We start from the raw sequence: 21,554 nt of genomic DNA on the forward strand, positions 1-21,554 counted from the left end.
AACTTTAAAGGAACACTCTAGCCCTGGAGAACTGGGAGAATATGATATTTGAGGATCAAAGCCAGTGGAAGCCCCGATTCTGTCCTAAACAATCATAATGGATCTTGTGTGTGTAAGACTATACTGAGCTTCACGGTTTTCTTGAGTTAACATTAGTTAAGCTGTCCCATTTTCAAATTAGTTGTGTAGCTTATCCATCTCTCTTTCTTAGTGGAGCTAAGAGTAATGCAGTGCCTCGAATGAAACCTCAGAGCTCTGCCCAGAGCTTGTCATTACTACACTTACATTATTGACTTTGAAAATGTGCATGTGAGTTTACTTTTCATCTTTTGACCCTGCTCAGAATTGCTCTGGATGCAGAATATCGGATTGCTTCTCCATACCAGATTTGTGGCTTTGTGGATTTCTTCTTTCCACAGATTATGTTTTCTTTTATTGGATATGTTTTTAGATTTACATTTCAAATGTTATTCCCTTTTCTGTTTTTTCTTAAATAAAATATTTCTGCCTTTTTCCCCCTTATTTTGTTTGTTTGGTTTTTTTTTTCCTTGAGTCCTTTGGTTTGATAATTATTTCTTATGCTGTTGTTTGTTTGTTTGTTTGTTTGTTTTTTGAGATAGATGCCTCAGGGCCCAAGAAATCTTTCTGAAAAGAAAACTTCCTGTGTGCCTCCAGTGAAGCCCCTGATTAACTCACATGCATATAGCTCCCAGCTACTCACTGGGTTAGAAAAGCTTCTGTCTATGGTTGGGTGATATCTCCTTCTACAGTTGAGCTCAGGGATGTTATTTATGTATTTGTATACTGTGAGAGACATCTTCTAGGCCTTCCAAAGTATGGGTAAGAGGAAACCCAGGGGAACTACCACTCTATCACTGTTTAACTCCAGCATCCCGATATAACCAAAGGCTTTAGATAAAGCCTTTCCTGCCTCTGTTGTAGTGACTGCTTTTGGCCCTGAGTCTTTAGTTGACTTTAGTAGACTTCAGAAGAGTCCAGCCAGTTTTTACCTATTGGTATTTAAAGATCATTTGTACAGTTTACCATGTATTTTCATCTACGAAATAATACTTTTGAACTGTGGACTAGATAGGAAAATATGGCAAAATATCAAAGGACTTAGAGATTTTAAGTATTGTTTTTGGACTTGGCTATCTATCATGATTACATGGTGGATATTTTTAAATCTTGTGCTATTTGCTGAAGGAAAGTTTTTCTCAGAATCAACATTATTTGAAAAAAAAAATGTTCCACCTGTTTGTCGTTGCTGTTTTCCCCTGAGACAGGGTTACTTTGTGTAGCCCCATGTGTCCTGGAACTCTCTGTACACAGGACTTTCCTTGAACTCACAGAGGTCTACCTGCTTCTGCCTCCCAAGTGCTGAGACTATGGCTGTGTGACAATGCTGCCAAGGCCCACCTCTTTTTTATAAAAGCATAAGCAATATTCCTTTTTTTTCGAAGCTTTACATGTTTTAGCTTGAGCATACTCACTCATGAGTAGTTTTAATCCACTGCATTATGAACGATAATGTTCCCCTGTGGATAGTCAAATTTGGAGTGGCTGAGTCAGAGTTCTTGTTTTAAGGTACTAAATGTATTTCTAATTTTAGCTATTCGGGGTCCTCATGTTCAATCCAATGGCTAGCTGCGAGCATCCTCCTTTGTGTCAGTATGGCTCTGACAGAACCTCTGAGGAGGCATTCATATCTGGCTCCTGCCAGTAAGCACTACTTGGCATCAGCAATAGTGCTTGGGTTTATTGGCTACATTTGGGGTGGATCCCCAAGAGAGGAAGTCTCTGGACTGGTTTTTAAAAGTAGTCATTTAGTTATTTTTTTAAATAGGCAGTTATCTTATATAAACGTTTATATTAATTCTATCACATAATTTCTCTCAAGAGAATTTTATGTGAGTTCAAATGACAGTATAATTTTATTTTCATATCTCCAACAACAATGAGTTTTAGCTACTAAATCAATTATACTTGTTAAGACAGAAGTCACATGCAGTTACAAATAACACATTCTTCTTAGTAGATTTTTGCATCAGTTCAGATCCCAGGGCTAACTTACCATTCACTGATTCTCTCAGTAAAGACTGACTAGAAGCCTTCTTCCATAGAGCTCACAGGCTCTATGCAGGAACTATACGCCTATTTGTTCTCTGAGGATGAAAACAAGTAACTGTCTACTGCATCACATAAATATTTGCTGTGGTGTCTGTAAACCTAAAAGATACATTTGTGAATATACATATATTCATATACATATGCCTATGCATATAAATACCCATGTACACACCCATACACAAAATATATGAATTTCTGTGATATAAAACTTTTCATATTTAATCCCAAATCACATTGTTTCCATGCCATTTATTGCCAGGATATGATCTAACAGATCACAGTGTTAGTCAGAGATAGATAACATGTATTCATTATTTGTTGAACATCCTGATTCAGAGTCTTTAAACTCTGAAGCATGTCAGAATGTCACAGCCTTGACAAGGATGTTCCAAATGGAAGCAGAGCTCATGGGAGCCTTCTATGGTTGTTTCCTAGGTTAATTCTTATTGTCATGGTGTGAAAATGTACACGTGAATAACCATGTGAGTTTAAAAATGCAGCATGTATTTCTTTGGGGGCATAGGAAGAATCATAGCTAGAGCTTCACACCTACCAGGCAAGTGATAATTCTTCCCAGATTTAGCATATCTTAATGACTTTTAATGAACCGGAAACCCATCAATCACTTTATTATTTGGCAGGAACAGAATCTATTCAATTTTATTTAAACTCTCAAAGCTAGGAGTATTGAATAAATTTCATCAGAAAGCTAGGAATTCTGAATAATGTTCATCAATAGTGCTACTATTAAAATGTAAAAATGCATATTTTTATGCATAAACGTCATAAATGTACATCTTCCCATCCCATCCCTTTGTCTCAGTCACAAACACTTGACGCATGCTCTTCCGTGAACTTGCGAGTCCTGCAGACCAGAAAACCGGGTAGATAGTTTTGATTCTCCTTCCCATCCTCAAATTCCAATTCTCTGTTTCACGGTTTTGTTCCTGATGACCCAGTAGTGCCTCTCCTTCTTCTCTGCCCCTATTCCCAGGAGACTCTGTACATTTTCTCTTACAGACTTCCTCACTCATACCATTCCTATGTCTCTGCCACCATCACCTAGGGTGTCTATCTCTGGCAACCCATTGACCACTCTAGCCAGGGCATCAGATAAACAATCCACAGTTTCCTCATCCCCTCTCCACTCTCATCCCCTGCCCTCTAGAAGATGTCCTGCTAAGGCTTCTCTTAACTCTCTTCTTTCATCCCATGGGGTCCTCACAGATTGTCCCGGAAGACCCAGCTACTCTTCCTGTGTTCTTTCTCATACCCACATGTTCCTGGTATGATCCCTTTCCTGCACATCATTTCCTGATTTCGTGAAAAACATTTCTCCCAGTACCCGAAAGTGGCCACACTTGGCAGGGACCCAGAAGCGTTTCCTACCAGGTAACCCACTATTATCATATTCTCCTAAGATCTAGAGATGGCCATAGAAACCACGCAATGGAAAACCCATCCAACAAAGACAAGATCTGATATTAGCACCTAGATGTACGATCATCCCAAATCCATAGACTTAGAAACCACCATGCAAAAAAAATTCAGCAGCATCCAGGATGGCGAGTCTTCACTAGAGTCTAAAATCTCTACCACCATAGGCCTGAGAAATGTAATGTATCTGAAGCAAAAAACCAAATACTTCAAAATACCTATTATGGATATATAGCCAAAGATTAAAGAGGAAATAAATACCTCTATTAATCAAATCTATAAAAACATTAATAAACAGCAAAAGAAACTGTTCAAGACATGAAACTAGAACTTGAATCACTAAAGAAAAAAATTCCAAACTGAGGTAAAACTGGAAGTAACAAACTTAGAAGTTTGAACAGGAACCTCACGCTGAGGCCTCACCAAGAGAATAGAAGAGATGGAAAGAGAAAATCTCAGGCATTAAACACAAGATAGAGGAAATGGATACAGGAAAATGACACAATCGTCTTACGAATCATGAGATAAGTTTCATACTCTAGCAAACATTTCAGAAAGTTAAATAAAATTTAAAAGGAGTGTGAGTCCGAAGGAAATACCCTGTACTAGGAATAGTCTGTGTTTTGGTTTTGATTTCATTCTTTCTCCCTCACATAGTTAGGTGGCCTGTCTGATACAGGACACAGATTTGGGAGGAAAGTTTTAAACAACCTGTAGAGGAGGGGGAGACATCACCCAATTCCAGAGCCAGCTTCTGATTTAATTAGAACAGCAAAAAAACAACTATTTAATATTATCTATACCTAAAAGACACGTAAATTCATTTTTAAAACAAAAGCTGAATCTGTGATCAGGGGAAGGGACCAGAGTAAGTGGCTTAACAAAGAAGGGTAGAGACAAGGAGAAAGAACAATGAGTCTTGAGTATAGGGCTCGGCAGAGGAAACTGCAGGAAGGAGCTGAAAGATGCACCATCTAGCAAGTAAGCATCACACAGCTGCCTCACCCACAGCTGAGCCTCCTCCTCCCCTTTAATCTGACTCCTGGTGCTGCATCTGCAACAAACCTAAAGACAAAAGGGAAAACTCAAATCCATCAAACAGAAACTTAAAAAGGTTGAACATTCACACAGTCAGGTAGGCTCCAGACAAATAAGCATTTGGTGAGCACCTTTATTCATATACCCAACAGACAATTTCCATCTCGGAGTTTTCAACAAAGGCTCGCAACATCCTGGTGGTTCTTCCAACTCATTAATTGATGCTCTTTCCAGCGTTTACAGAACTCCCCAGACATGTGCTGCAGACATACAAGGTCCTTTTGAATGGTTTCTGAGGCTGCTTTTTTTTCACAGTCTAAGTGTTAAAAATGTGCCAGTAGCTCCTTCTAAATGCTGGGCTTTCTAGCATAGGGAAACATTGAGAGACTCAAAGATCCTCTATGAAGTGTAGTCAGTAAAGAACCCTAGGTCTCTCCAAACACCGGGACTATTTGATTTTTCACTTTCCACCATTCTGGGTGCCTCCAGGGCTCCAAGGCAGGAAAAGAAGGGAAGGAAGGAAGGAAGGAAGGAAGGAAGGAAGGAAGGAAGGAAGGAAGGAAGAGAGGGAGGGAGGGAGGGAGGGAGGAAGGGAGGGAGGGAGGGAGCGAGGGAGGGAGGAAGGAAGGAGGGAAAGAAGGAAGGAGAAAAGGAAAGGAAGAAAGAGAGAGAAAGAGGGAGAGAAACAAAGAAAGAATGAATGAATGAAAGAAAGAAATGAAAGGAAGAAAGAAAGAAAGAAAGAAAGAAAGAAAGAAAGAAAGAAAGAAAGAAAGAAAGAAAGAAAGAAAGACAGAAAGAAAAAGATGAAAAGGTGAATCTACATGAACATCAAAATCCTGGAGTGAGCTCTCAAATAAAAGTCTGTAGTCATTTAGAGAGTCACCAGTCTAACAAAAAGTAAGTTTGTTTTCTTTTTTTTTTAAAGAGGCTTTTAGCCATATCCTGGTGCCAGGGTCATTCCTGGGTCTCATCATTTCTGAATGTAATACCAGGGGTTACTACAGGCAAAGAGCACAACATTACATTCTGTTCTCCTGCAAGCAGATAGTCCTCTCATGCAAACCAAGCTTCTGTTTATAGAAAGAGCAGACTAGAAGATGACTTTATGACTCATTCCCTGTGTAAAAACAGCTTTCTGATTTTTACAGGCACAGGTAGTTACATACAGGAGCCCTTAACAGCACTTAACATTTAAGCAGAGTTCTGCTTAAACTTTGAACCCAAAAGTTATCTATCCACATAATGCTAGTCCTGACCCCACAGCTGTCGTGTGTACCACAGTCACACCTTTGCTACCTCACCTCACTTTCACTCCGCCCTCCTCTTTTTCTTTCTCCTTTCCACTTCTTCGTTACGTTTATTTACTGAGACAGTGAAGGACCACGGAGGGGCAACATTTGAAATGTAAACAAATAAAATAATTAAAAAAGGAAAAAAAATAGACAGCATATTGGTCAAATCCGGAAGTGTTGACATGGATAATCCATGACCCAGGGATGAGCTAGATGTGAAGAATGATGTGTGACATCTTACTGACGATCTTTTATTGTCATAGGCCAAGCAACCTGTATGTGCCAAAATATGTCTTATTTTTCAGGCACCTCAAGTTTGCTTGTGGATTTCTGATCTCTAAATGAGATTTATGCTTTCCCACCATAGCTTTTCTAGTGTGGATCAATGTTGTCATCTCTCACAAACCATTATTAGTTATGAACCTATTGAATTGCATCCACTCATGTTCCCTAATTCATCTGTGCACCTTAGAAGAGTTCCCTAGTCACATTATTTCTAGTAGCCCTAACCACACTGCCTATGTATCCATGATAACCACACAGAGACACTTACCATGGATCTATTGTCTGCAAAGTGCACAAAACCTTCCTCAATTTTATCTGCCAATTCTATGCCCAGGTTCCGGCTTATATATGTGTTAATCACGTCACAAGATCTCTGTACATTTTGGCCTCTGAAACTCTTGTTTCTAATGCACAGAAATCACTGTCTCACTCTTCCTACCTCAACCTCACAAAGTGAGCAGAAATCAATTATGAAGAAAATGAGAATAATTAACCTTAATAATTAGAAATATATGTATTTTAGTGCATTTCTCAGATTAGAAAAACTATTTTGTATTAATATGCAGGTATGGGTTATAAAACTAGTCTCCTAGGTTTATGCTATCTAGGACTATGTAAGACATTACATGGATTTAAGAATTGAACTGAAAGCATTGACTTCACGCAGCTAAAAATATGTGTCTGTCTCTTAGTGTCGCTAATGAAGACATTAACATAACAAACAGTGAAAAATGTACATTACTCTCAAATTTGTCCTCCTTTCTTATAGATAGTTCTGTCTGGATTTTTCAAAAAATATTTTTATGTGTATGAGTGCTTAGCATGCATGTATGTTTGTATAGCACATGGATACTTGGTTCCCTTGGAAGGATGAAGAGGGACTTATCTAGAACCCATGTCTAGATATTTTATATGCCTTGCACACTCTAGTATTAGAGTGAAAGCTTGAGGGTAGAGAGAAGGCTCATCCATTAAAGGCTAAGCTCACAACCAAAAACTTAAGAATTAAGCTCTATCTATAGGTAAATTATAAATATACATTATTCATGGAGCACATTTTTATCATAAAAAGTTTTCATTTATTAAATTTTGAGCAAACATGTAGTTTTGAAAGAAAATAAATAGCGCATGTCTGAGCACTTTCCTTTCTCTGGTATAAAGTGTCAGGTGTGACAATTAGTCTCTCTAAAAACATTAACAAATTGAGTAAAGAATGCTTTGGCCACCAAAGCTGGCACCAAGAATTTAATTCAGAGACCGGATCTTCTAGAGCGGAAATAAATGGACAGAGGTCTGCACACATCCCTGAGCTAGATGTATGTTCCCCAAGTTTACCTTTCTTTCAGGAAATGCATTATCGCTAATACCCGCAAATGCCCAGTGGAGAAATCAACGGAACCAGGAAGGGTGTTGGGTTTGGAGAGAATATGTGAATGTATGCAGTGTGCACCGTCCTTCGAATGCTAGCCATAGAAGTTGTCTATCACGCCATGATTGGTAGATTTCACTATGACTTGCAGATTTTCTAAAGTACCGCACATAGCCCAACAGAATAATTCTCCTGGTCAGGGCCTTGGTGGCCTTCATTGTTGTGGTTTCATGTTTCCTGCCCATTAAGCCTATATGTAAATAATGCTTAAAAAATTAACATGAGTTTTACCATGTAGCACTTAATGTTTGTTCGTGTGTGCCATTCTTACACTGCACGTCAGGAGTTTCCAAGTATTATAATCAGAGACAAAATCATAGAGTTGGCATGTTTGTCCAAAGGGAAAAGAATGTTCCCTGAGCTGAGGCTGTTCAATGTTGCATACTTTGTTTTATATCTTAAAGGTTGTCCACATTTACCCAAATTTAAGAATGCCATCTAGCTATTTGTAAATATACAATATCCTGATCCTTTTGTTTCTTCATCTTAAAATGGATAAATTTACAAAGGAAGCAATCAAATTTGAATTTGGAGGTTGTTCGTCCTGCTGTGTGAAGGCAGAACTCTTCTATAGGTCCTGGACCTAGCTGTAAACAGACAACTAACGCAGTGTTTGGTCTGTTCTGTTCTGATGCCCTCTTAGGCAGAACGCTTTCCAAGTTGTTGCGGTAGATGGGGTCTGCAGTGGAATTCTTCAGTGCCTCTCTGCTGAAGACTGCATGGATTGGCTCCAAGCAATAGCAGCTAACATTTCAAACCTCACAAAGCACAACGTAAGTACTGAGTAAATATCTAACCAGAAAGTCTTTGAACATTTATAGGTTTATTTAGTGGCATTTAATGTCGCTTCATCTATCAGTGCCATTCCAAGAATGAGTTTCCTTCTGCTTCTAGGAACGCTTTTTCTAAAACACATGAGAAAAAAAGCACCTCAGCATGAAATCCCAGGCAGAACTGACCTGCGAGAAAACACTCACATGTTTCTTTTGACCAGGACAAAAGGAAGTGCTTTAAATAAACGTGATACAGAATTTGGCATGAAAATGGTATATTTAACTAAGAGCACCCTCACAAGCATTCTGGTGAATTTGAAGGAAATATTATTGACTTGTCTCTGGTGACCCCTAGGACTGTGGCAGAGAATGTGTGAAGGCGAAGATCCAGGCAAAAGGTGTTAACTGTGAGACCGAAGGTTTCCCATGGTGCTCTGTGGGCACAAGGGTAATGTGCTTATGCTTTGAAAATGTATAGATTTTCTACCAGGCAAAAGACTAGTGCACATAGATTTACAGGTAGATCTAATAAAAACCATAGTGGGGGTTCTCGGTGCTCGGATTATATATATATATAATCTCAAAGCAAACCTTCATAACGTCAGAAAAATGATGTAATTTCTTACAGCTTATGTCCTAGTGCAATAAGCTTGAAACCAATGAGAAAGATGCCACAAATTTTATGAAACCTCTTACAGGTTTGAAATGAACTCTTGAGCGACTACTAGACTAGTTAAGCGAAGAGCAATTAAAATTTTTAAAAATTCAACAATTAAAAATTAAACAGGGTTGAGGGCCCTGAAAGGGTATAGCAACTCTACAGGAAGACTAACAGAGTCAACTAACCTGGACCCATGGGTGCTTTCAGAGACTGAGCCATTAACCAAAGAGCACACATGGACTCCCAGAGCTTATGGAGCAGATTACAGCTCAGTTTTCATATAAGTCCCCCAGTAACTGAGTCAGGGGTTGTCCCTAAAGCCAATGCTTGTCTGTGGAATCTGTTCCCTTAACCAGCTGCTGCCTTGTGTGGCCTCAGTAGGAGATGTGCCTAGCCTTCCAGAGACTTGATGTGCCAAGGTAGAGGGATACCCAGAGAACCACCACCCTCTTAGAGTAGAAGGGAAGGAGGTATGGGGGAAGAACTATGACAGGGGCCACCAGAAAGAAGGACAGCTGCCAGCATGTAAAATGAATTAATGAATAAATTACAGGAAAAACTATCATTTCAGAATATTTGGTATCTCTAAAGCTATTTTATACATAGCATTTGTATCATAAAAAATTGAAAGGTTTAAAAAAATAATGTGTCTCAAGAAATACAAAGAAACAAATCTTAAAATAATACATGGCAAGAATCAAACAGAGAAACAAAAGCTCTCGTGGGAGAAACTAATGGTCGGGATGAAGGGATTGGCAGAATTGGGGAAATGAACTATCTCATTGTGACATCATCAAGATTTAGAAACCAAAGTAATGAAAAGAAAGAAAATTACACATTAAAAATTAAAGATCAAAAAACCTGATGTTAACAACAGAATCTAACACAATCTAGAGAGTTATGAAGAAACACTTCAAAAACATACTTTTAAAACTAGAGTATAAAAAATACAGAAAATTGATTGAGACATGTTACCAAATGTCATTAAACCAACTCACACAGATGTATAGCCAGCAACAAAGTATTTTAGATACAGTCTAAGACCAGATTCATTGATGAATTACAACTTTCAAGTTATTCTGTAATAATGGAAAGGAATGAAAAAGAATATGACCAAATTAACTTCATGAAGTCATCATCACAATTTAAAAAAGAAATCAAATTGAATATTCTAGTGTCATGCCCTATTGAACATAGAAGCTAAACATCTCAATCAAATACTTACAATGTGATTTAGTGAATTAAGATCATACCCTATGTTTAAAATAGTTCATTCCAGGAGTACAAACCGGTTTCAGCATATACAGATCAATTGATTTCATATAGCACATCAATAAACTTAAGAAGAGAGAAAAAACAGCAATTAACAAAATGGAGGCTATGCATTTTAGAAAGAGCAGGGTGGTGCGCAAAAAGCATTGGGGATGAAGGGGGATGGGAGACTATCATATAGCTACATTTAAATTTAAAAATAAAAATTATATATAAAAGATGAAAAAAATCACATGCTATCTCAGTATATGTGGAAAGTCCTTTCCAAGAGTTTAACACACCTTCATGATGAAATCCTAAAAATCACTAGAAATAGGAATTCTACACAACAGCAAAAAGCCTGTATACAACAAACCTACTTCTGACATAAGAGTAAGTATAAGATCAGAGCACATCTTCTAAGGATGAGAAAAGTGTGTCTCCTACTCAGTATAGTGCTTAGACCTTTACACAAAGAAATAAAACTAGAGAAAGAAAGACAGTTCATTCAAAAAGAGTGAAGTCAAGTTTATTCAAATGTTGATCCCACACTTAACAAACTCTACTATATAATATTTAGATGCCACAAAAGTAGTAGGAGACAGCGTCAATACACCAATCTCAGGATTTTCTTTATAACAATAATGGGTTTGCCATGAAGAAAAAAACAGCAAAATAGAGTCTCATTAACAATAATTTCAAGAACAAAAGTACTTAGGGATAACCAGGGAGAAGAAAGACCCCTGTAGTAGCATTTCTCAAGACCCAGGAAAACACAGAAGATGTCAATAGGATATAAAAAATAAACTCAATATTTATGGATTGTATAATGGCTATTTGTAGTTGTCAGATTGACTATGTCTGCAATGAACTACAATCCAAAATTGGGGTCCTCACCTGTGATTCTGATCCTGAGGGTAGAAGACAGGAGTTTCTGGCCTGGATCTTGGCGTGGTGATCTTGAGGTATAGTGGCCATGCAAAGCTTAGGCCCAGGCAATGTAGTGCATGCCTCTAATACCAGGAGACTAAGGCAAGGGGATCTCTGAATTCAAGGTCAGTCTGAAACAAAACAAGGCCCAGATCCAGGCATAGTGGTATATGCTTTTAATCTGGAACATGCCTTCTGCTGGAAACCTACCTGAGAGCATTTGAAGAAGGAAGAGTTGCTCTTTGTCAGCTTGCCTTTTCTTGCCAGCACATCTGTTGGAATCTCCTTCTACAGATGACCAGCTTAAACAACTGAGAAACTATTAGATTCTTGAACTTCCCGTTCACAACTGACCATTGCTGGGGACTTGTAGTACAGACTGTAAGTCATCTATATAAATTTCCTCAATATAGAGAGACATTCCGTAAGTTCTGTGACTCTAGAGAACCCTGACTAAGACAGATTGTAAAAATTAAGATGGTGAAAATATTGGTAAAATAAATCTTTAGAATGAATGCAGTCCCTATGAATCCATGACATTCATTGCAGAACTAGAAACTTATTAATTTTCAATCTATATATGGAAGCAGAATGTGCCTCAACTGTCAACACAACCTATGTAAAAAGAGCAATGAGGCATTATACCTGAACTCACCTTATTCTAAGAATGATAAATAATAACAAAACCATCAAGTTTCTCAAACAAACACACAGGAAGACCTATGTGATTGCATAAAGAACCCAGAAATAAATGTGCACAGATATGACCAGCTAAAAGCTGACACTGGTGCCAAAATACACAATGGTAAAGAGAGGGTCTTTTTACCATGTTGGAAAACTGGAGATCCAAATGAAGTATTATGAAATTAACCCCTGACCTCTTATTGTGCACAGAAATGAACCAAAATCTACAATATAAGACATGAAACTTTCTCACCTTGAGGGAAAACAGAAGTGGAAAAGTTTGAAGATATAACCACAAAGTAAGACTTTCTGAAATGTACTCCAGTAACATAAGAAATAATCCCAAGCACTGATATATGGAATCATGTGAATCATGCAAATAAGTCACCAGAATGAATAGACCGCAGGATGAGCAGTACACTGACCAATCTTGTGTGTCAAGGGACTCATATTAAAATGTATAAAAACCCAAAATACACACACACCACCACCACCACCACTGCCGCCACCACAAGTTCTCCTATAAAATAAATGGATAAAAGCACTGAATATAAAGTTTTCAGAATAAGCAATTAAAGTTGCCTATAAATATTTTGTAAAGTGTTTCACATTCTTAAGTGATTATAATTTAAATGATTCTGAGGTTCTAATTTACTCCAGGCAGAATGGTTATTGTCGAGATAGCAAAAAACCTGAGCATGGTGGCACACACCAGCAGGATATGCTTAAGAGGAGAGGTAGAAAGAGTATTAAGTTTAATACTAGCCAGGGCTAAAAGTTGGGCCATCAATGGTAATGTGTATCATTAATCCTAGAAATAAGAAGCAAGAGACAGCCAGATCTCCATTTCATTCACAGTCACCCTGGTCTACACAACAAGTTGAGGCCAGCTAGGATTACATGGTGATATCAAGAATAAGGACATAGGAAAAGAGAGACACAAAGAAAGAAATGAGAGACAGAAAAAGAGAGACAGAGACAGAAACAGAGATAGAGAAAGGAGGAAGATGGAAGGAAGAGAGGAGAAGGAACGAGGGAGGAAGGGAGGAAAGAAGGAAGGAAAGAAAGAAAGAGGGGGAAGGAGAGATGTAAAGAAGAGGAAAGAAGAAAAGGAAAAGGAAAAGGAAAATGAGAATAAGTTTGGATGAAATGTGGAGAAAGCAGTTTTAAAGTTCAAACTGGCAAGATACAAACTGTTGCCATCACTATAGAAATCAATATGAAAGCAAATCTCAGCATTTGTTTCCTAAAAGAACTAAAATATAACTACCCTTTGAATTGATTATATAGAACCCCTGGGAATAGAACCAGTCAGTATATAGTATATAATAACATAAGAATATTCATCTGTACATCAGAGAAAATGTTAATTGCTGCAGTATTCATAGGAGCTGGGGTTTAGAAGCAGTCTAATTTGCCAAGTAAATTATGCACACAAGTATATGCATAGATGATACATATAGATATGAATAAATTATTTATAGACAGTGGAGTTTTAAGGAACCATAAGAGAGACCTAAGTTCTCTTTTACATATGTATGTGTGTTTATATGTATACATACACACATATATGACATTGTTTCATTCCCATTTCCATGTGTATAAATGTGTATGTGTAAAAGAGAGAGAGACAGACAGAGGGGGGGAGTGGGAGAGGAAGAGGGAAGGGAGAGGGAGAGGAAGAGGGAGAGAGAAGCAGACCAGGAAGAAATGTAGCACATGGGCTAAGTGAAATGCTGCTATACTGCATACACATGGAAAACTCATGAAAGCAATCATGTTTTCACTAACCACAAGTGAAATAACTGATCCACACCTAATGGTGGATCAGGTAAAATAATCACCACCTGAAGCCATCTCTGTGCTTATCTTCAAATCCTCTTACTCTATTTCCTTCTGTGGCAAATGAGGTTTATAGTTTTGATATAAAAACTATATATATGTCATGTAGCTGACCGTATGAAGATTAACCTAGGCCAGTAGGATGTGCAAAGCCTAGAAGACTGGGAGGAAGAAATGACATTATAGGAAGGCCTGGCTACACACAAGACAAGAACAAAAGCCTCTGCTATGTGTAGGCACAGACAAATGGAGTTCTACTGACACTTGTATCTTGTCCCCATGTGACCTGTATGTATAAAATGACAGACCTGTCTTCTGTTTGTGAATTTAAAAAAGCATGAAGTCTGTAGCTCTATTTCTATCATCATTTCTATATCTCTCAGCTAGGATGCATACGGGACCAACACACGACTTTACCTACAGCAATGGAGCCTTCAGCATCTCCACATGAGGCAATGCTTCTATATGTTCAGTAGAAATCTTAGTCATGTATCTTGGGAAAGACACGTTAACTTAAGTGCTTACACAGGTTCTAGCAGTCAGTAAGGCAAGCCAAAAATTCCCCCAGAAGTCCAGGTTTTAAGACTGAAACATCTGTGCCTCTCTCTCACCCATTTCAGTATCCGATACTGTCTCCCCAATTTCCTCTTCCTCCTCTCTCTCTCCAAGATACCCCTCCCTTCACTTTTATGATCATTCTCTTTTCCCCTCAATGCTGGACTGATGCATCCACATCCTGGTTCCCTTCCTCCTAACCTCCATATGGTCTCTGGTTTGTATTGTGTGAGTGCATACCATTGTACAAATGCACCCCATTTTCTGTTCCATTCTTCTGTTGAGACATATCTGGATTGTTTCCAACTCCTGGCTACTATAAATAAGGCTCCCATAAACATAAAGGAGCATGTGTCCTTGTTATATGTTCGAGCATCTTTTGGGTATATATCAGAAGTCGCATAGCTGGGTCTTTAGGCAAAACTATTTTCAGATTTCTCAGGTTGATTTCCAAAGTAGATTTTCTAGGCTGAACCTTCTAATGCTCTCAGGGATCAGGCCACCAACCAAGGAGTATACGGGGAGGGACCCATGGCTCCAGATACATACGTAGCAGAGGATGGCTTTGTCTGACATCAGTGGGAGGGGAGGCTCTTGGTCCTGTGAAGGTTTAATGCCCCAGCATAGGGAGATGCTGGAGCAGTTGGGTGAGAGAGGGTGGGTGGGTGCATAGAGACAAAGGGGAGGGGGAAGGGGGCTGATGTGGGATAGGAGGTTTGTGGATCCATAATCAGGAAGTGGGATATTATTTCAGATGTAAAAAAAATGGAATGATTAATAAAAAAAGGACTGAAACAGCACTGTTCTTGCCTTTCTTGTTAGGATTTAGTGATGTTTAAATAAGTGACTTCAAGTGAAAATGTAATATTTGTTAGGTATTACTTTTAAAAGTCAGTTACCTTTTAACATTTATAAGAATCTAATATTTGTCTTACATTTTGAAGAGAACATTACACAACAGAGAATCCAAAGATATTTTAGTATGTATAATATACATTTATGAATATTAAAATCTATTTCACTTCATTATTTAGTTTTTGATATATAATGAGATCTTTTGTCATGTACAGTTGGAGAAAAGAAATGGTAGAAGTGTCATGTAGTAAAATTTTAGAGATAGGAATCAAGAAAGTGAGCAAGAATGAGAGCACCAGTGGGCGTTGACACGGTAATCCTGTGAGATCTGAGAGCAATCACATTTTACCTGTAAGGATATCTCTCAAAATTTGCAATCTCAGTTTCTACCTGAGAAAAGATTTACACAGATCCTAACTAAAGAACATTCTGTAATTACTAGATCCACAAGGTGTTGGGACCTACTAGATGAATTTAATCACTAGGATGTAATACTGAGAAAAAAAAAATAGATCATGTCTGCCCTTGTGGTACAAGAGGCAAAATGAAGAAGAATAACTGAAATCAATTATGTACATAAAGGAGGTCGAAAGTTCTGTTTCATGGGCATGAAGGATTATGAGAGGCTTGTGTAGCTAAAAGATACAGTGATACCTGAACTGTGTGTATGGATTACAGGGCATCAGTGAGGAAGGACAGAACAAGAACAACAGTGAGAATATGCATCTGTGCAGAAAGGAAAAATAATGGGTTCCACTATAAATGTAAATACCAGTACATTCAGAGAATTTTACTAGTATGGGCTGAAATGAAAATGCTCACGTTCTCATGTGTCTCAGAAATGCTTTTCTTAAGGACGTGTCACTGCTTAAATTGTATACTGTTACTAGCTTTATGTTATCGACTATTACATCATGAAATGACAGCAATATCATTTTCATTTAGTTGGTACTTTTGTTTTATTAAACAAGGCAATAGAATGAACACTATTACATTAGGTATCTTAAAGGTTTTTACACTCAAAAGATAGGCAAGTTTACTTGAACAAGAACTTTAAGAGCAAAAACCTAGCAGGCCTGGATTCTAAACAAATAATTACTATCCTTAAAAGTATTAGCACCACGTCACTAAATACTGGGCTTTGAGTGTGGAAGGGGAATATATAAGAATGCTGCCTACATTCCAGATGAGTGGAATATAGGGTGAACCTCACAGCTGGAGTCAATAATACACCTTCAGGTTACTTAAGACTATGACTGCTTTCCTACTGTGTATGCAGCCTGTTCGTTTAACCTATCTGTAAGAAAACCTTTCAGGAATCAAACTTAGTTGCCTGGCATTCTCCATGTAATCAGCTTTTACAATCCAAGCTGTAGTAGCAAGCAATGTACTCTTCCATGGGGCAACCCAAAACACAATATTTGTGTGTATAAACTCGCAACAGTGTAACAGTATGTACTCAGTGTAACTACACATGCATACACATGAATTCTAGTAGAAAAATAAGTATTTGTCACACATCATGGTAGTAGACATCTGTGATTTCTGTGATGGCCATTGGAAGTGTGTAACAACCACTACAGTAAGATAGTTTCTAGTATGTGAGGGCTGAAATAGCACATCTTCAAAACACCCTTTATCCACCAACATAAACAGATCCTATCTTTCCAGAAGTATTTTTACCCTGAAGAAAAGCGTGAAATTAGGTATCATTGAATTTGGTTAGAATACAATTCATTGCTTATGTGAATCTGAAACTCCTTCTCGTTAGTAGTGTTAAGTGATTATGAGTTACATTAATGATTTAATTTAATTTAAATAAGCTCTTAAAAGATCAGTCCCCTTACCCTTTCCTTCCACTAGACTCTCTCAGTTACCCTCCCTCAAACCTGTGCCCTCCACCATCTAGATGAAACCATTTTTTAATTGTGTTTGTTACATGCAAATGGGGCCCCAACTAACCACACAGAAGAGGTTTTAAATAGAACCTGCTGAATCTATTTTGCTGTTTGTATATCTGTGATCTCAAGGCTGATTGCTTTGTGGGAGGAGTTAATTATTCTTCCTGCAGCCAATGTTTTCATTAGTTTTATATTTTCTTTAGTTCTTTCTCTATGGGTAAGAGACCATAAAAATTTCCCCAGTCCAATGCTAACATGTCCCATCTTGTCTTCTGTATGGAGCTATTTCTAGGAGTTTCACAGTAGGCTTTCTGGTATTCTGGCTCTCACAATTTTTCTATCACCTCTTCTGTGATATCTCTATGTAGGAGCTATGATGTTGGTGTATCCATCGGGCCTGAGCTCCTCACAACCCATTGATCTCTGTGTTGTGTCCAGTCACAGTTTAACATAATGATTTCCATTTACTATAAAAAAAAGATGCTTCACTGATGAGTGTTAACAACATGTGTGGATACAAAGAGAACATTTACAATGCACTGAGAAATTTTGCTCATCTTTTGGTGGGATTAGATAATCCTCTAAAATCCATGACCTCACTAACCCCAGAAGGCCAGCTAGGTTTCCCGAAACAGGAGTGATTTACATTTTAAGTGGGATGTGAGTCCAGTTGGACACCTATTGCTTGCTACAGATATATGAACGCCCTTCTAGCACTGTCTTACGTGTCTTACCATGTTCATCGTTAAATCCGTAGATGTTTAATCTGGGTAAGACTAATTGTTTTTATCCTTTAACAGCTTTAATTTTTTTTTTCTGAAACAATGAAATTTACACCATAGGAAAGAGGAATTCACATTAGATACAGCTGTATCCATTGGAACCATGTGTCCAATGAGTATTATGTCTTCATCAATAGAAAGGCATCCTCAAACCCTGAGAGGCAAGCAAGGCTACCTGGATAATCTATATTGTTCTGGGAATTATTTGGACTATCCTGGAGAACTCTTTACAAAGAGGTTTGTCATTCCTGGTGCTAAGATTTTGGATACTCTATGGTTCTTGTGAATAACACTGTTAGTCCAAGAGACTCAATTTTCTTTAAGTTATGTGTATGTATTTTAATGCTAGGTAAATATAAAACATTATGACACCCTTGGAGCCTTACTAACCAACCCTGGTGTTACTTGTCCCTCCTATGCATGTCCCTCTGTTTTCCCCTAGTTGGAACCCCTCTGCCACTTGTTACTGTTTCCCATTTTGTCATCACAATACAGATAACATCTTAAGTCATTATCTGGTGCCCATTATGACAGCACTATGCATATTCATCACATACATGCAGGTAGCTTTTCTGTTTCAGTTCCTTTGTAATTACTTGATATTTTTACCCTAAGAATTGGAATTATTTGTTGCCCTTTTGGAAACTATACAAAATAAATCTTCATCATAGTCCCCTCCCAATTACCATGCATGTCTGCATTCTTGATTTTGGTGAAACAAAGAATGAATACCTTAAAGGTGAGTTTCTGAACAGCGGTGGTTTGCATGGTTGCAGCAGACTTCAGGCTATCAATCACACTGGAGTGCTTTAGTGAATGTGGATGTCTGTGTAGGTGTATCTACATGAGTATCTACATGAGTGTTTGGGAATATATATGAGTTTGTGTATGTATGTACTGTGTGAATGTATGAGAGAGTGTGTTTGTGTGTATGTGAGGGCATGCATATGTACACATGTGTGCATGTGTGTCTATGTATGTGTGTGTGTGTGTACACATTCATATGTTTGGAAGTACACACATGTAAAAACTTGAATCTGGAGCAATGTTATCTCCATGTCCTCAAAAGTCTTGTTCCATACCATAGAATCTGTTGTCACCAGAACCAACACAGTCATGAAATGAAGAGGACAACTGACCATGGCCCCAACTGTAATTGGTACATCTATGATATAGCACATGTTTGTAATGTTCAGGGGACATTAGGGAAAAGGAGGCAGATGAATTTTCAAGAACCAAAGAAACATGAAGTTTTCTATAAGATTGTGTCTCTTGGGTATGACAAAACAAAAACAAAGAAAACTCATCAAAAAATGAAAAACAAACAAATGAACAAAAAACACCCATAAAAATTTAACAATATGGCTTCCTAAAAGAGACCCAAAAAATAATGACACTAATTGACATGAAGGTATACATAACCCTGTACTGTAGTGTACTACAGAAAAGTAATGAGTGTTGAAAAGGTGAGAATTAGTCTTCCCTAGAAATGAGCCTCCTAAAAACCATAGACATATAAGCAACACTAAAGAAAGTCATCAAGGTTGTTGTTGTGGTTTATGTATGTGTGTAACAACAATAAAGAATGAGAGATCATGAGTATGAGTGGGGATGAAGTGAGAAGAAGGATGGCAAGTGACACAACCATGTTTTAACTAAAGAAATATTAACCATGTGTGCTTGTGAGATATAAAGAAATGTTTCCTCAATGATCATCTTGGTAATGTTTCTGAATAAATAACTCTTGCTGATCAGGACCTTCTGTTCCACCTAAAGACCATGCAGCTTCGTGCATCAAACCGGCTTCTGTAGAAAGTTTGAAAATTCAAGGGGTGTGAATTAGAGTCCATTCAACATTGCTTTCTTTAGACTAAGTGTGCATGTAGTCTTCTGTATAGCTGTAGCTGCAGTGCAGTGGGAAGCTAAGCTGTGTGTTTGTGTGTGTGTGTGTGTGTGTGTGTGTGTGTGTGTGTGTGTGCGTGCATGTGTGTGCCCTCAGTTATAGGTCCGTATCCAGTGGCTTTGATAATGCTTTGCAGTAAATTTGAAATCAGTATTTGGGATTCTTTTGGAATGGCAAGATGAAGAGCAGGTTGACCCCCCATCCATCATCAATAGTTAAAGAGAACTTTATACAAAAAAAAAAAAAAAAAAAAAAAGGAAAAAAAAAGAAGAAAAAAATGGAATCAAATGCAAGCAGTCACATATTACTGAACAAACTTGAAGAAGATGTGAACAAATTCTCTTTTCAAATTTCTTGTGTGATTATGACCCTTTCAGATTCCCTTTGAATTCAACGATGTTTATCTTTGTCTTCTTTCCAGTGTGGAGGATTAAAGCCAGGCTTTGCTCTAGGATGAACAACACCTCTGAGCTAAATCCAGCCTGAAAAAGGGTTTCTCTATCCTCCCCCCAATAAAGTATATCAAGAATGTCACCGAATCTGTGTAATTATTGGGAGATAGTATTCCTGAAAGAGGAAGTCATAAAAATCAACTACCACAGAATATTGTCACGTTTTTGACATTTTCTTTAATTTTTGATGACATTTAATAGTTACATTTTATATTTTCTTCTTGATGGTACTCTGTATGTACTTCATCTTTATGATATTACAGTAGGGAAATTTTAACTAACCTTTGCACATTGTCTTATTCTCCACTACAGGGGAGAGACTCAGTCATTCACTATGGCATATGAAGTTTTAGCATGAGTTTCTCATCTTTCAGTTTACTCATTATAAAGATCACTTTTCTCATTATGTATTTGTGAGCTTTTGATCATACACAGGCATTGGATCTGATTAAATGTGTTTTTTATTCCTCAGTTAGGTTGACACAGTATGTGTGTGTGCGTGCGTGTGTGTGTGTGTGTGTGTGTGTGTGTGTGTGTGTGTGTGTGTGTGTGTTTGGTCTAGGTTTATATGATCATGTAATATGATACATCTGGAAGTGTCATCCTATCTAATACATCTGTTTCCTGGGATGCAGCAACCTGCCTGTGCTCAGCATGTACTATATAATTACTACTTTCTGCCCTTTGCTGCCTCTCTACATGGCCGATACTGAAGCTGCCACATGTTTCTCAAACTATTTTTCAAATTTAAAAAGTCAAGTTTTGAATCTTGATAGTGTACTTTTAACAGTAAATAAAAAAGCTCCATATAAAATATTCATCTATTTCTACAATTAAAATTGAAAGGGAAAAATGTAAAAAAGTAAAGGTGTGGTTTTATTAGTGCTCAGCGAGATCTGGCTAATTAACATGTGATTCCCGTCTATGTTTCCAAATTGTAATCATTGTTGTGGAAGAAATTGAGTGGGGTAAGGCCAGCCAGAACATAGCATTGTCATTGCAGTGGAGGAAGAAGATGGCCTCTGTTTAAACCTTCTCCAAACTTGCTCAAAATATATTCATCTGCAAATTTTCTTTCAGTTTCACATTTATAGGATATGCAACTAGAAAGTCAGTTTGGACTGGTAGGGGACAGTTTAGTGATTTTTAAAACTATGTTCTCTGAGGCATCTAATTGTGTGTTCATATTTACCAGATTATTCCAGGATGTCTAAAAAGGAAAATCATGTCAATATCACAATTTGTCAAAGAATGAGTCTGTGTATTATATAGTTTGACAAACCTTGCACCATATGGAGCTGCTGTGACGATGTCTCCTGGAGTTGATGGAGAATATGGGTCTCATTGGCTA

At 37.8% G+C, this 21,554-nt stretch overlaps 1 protein-coding gene across 1 annotated transcript in view; it reads left to right on the forward strand.

Moving 5' to 3' along the window:
• Window positions 1-21,554, forward strand: part of SNTG1 (syntrophin gamma 1) — a gene marked incomplete at both ends in the record, with an annotated part of 231,096 nt that overhangs the window by 96,760 nt on the left and 112,782 nt on the right. Inside the window, one exon of the mRNA XM_080938793.1 lies at window positions 8,258-8,387. Coding sequence (XP_080794919.1) covers window positions 8,258-8,387 — 130 coding nt within the window. The remainder of the gene's footprint in view (window positions 1-8,257; window positions 8,388-21,554) is intronic.

This window comes from Micromys minutus (assembly GCF_963924665.1).
Source record: "Micromys minutus genome assembly, chromosome: 26".
In the NCBI taxonomy this organism is placed as follows: domain Eukaryota; kingdom Metazoa; phylum Chordata; class Mammalia; order Rodentia; family Muridae; genus Micromys; species Micromys minutus.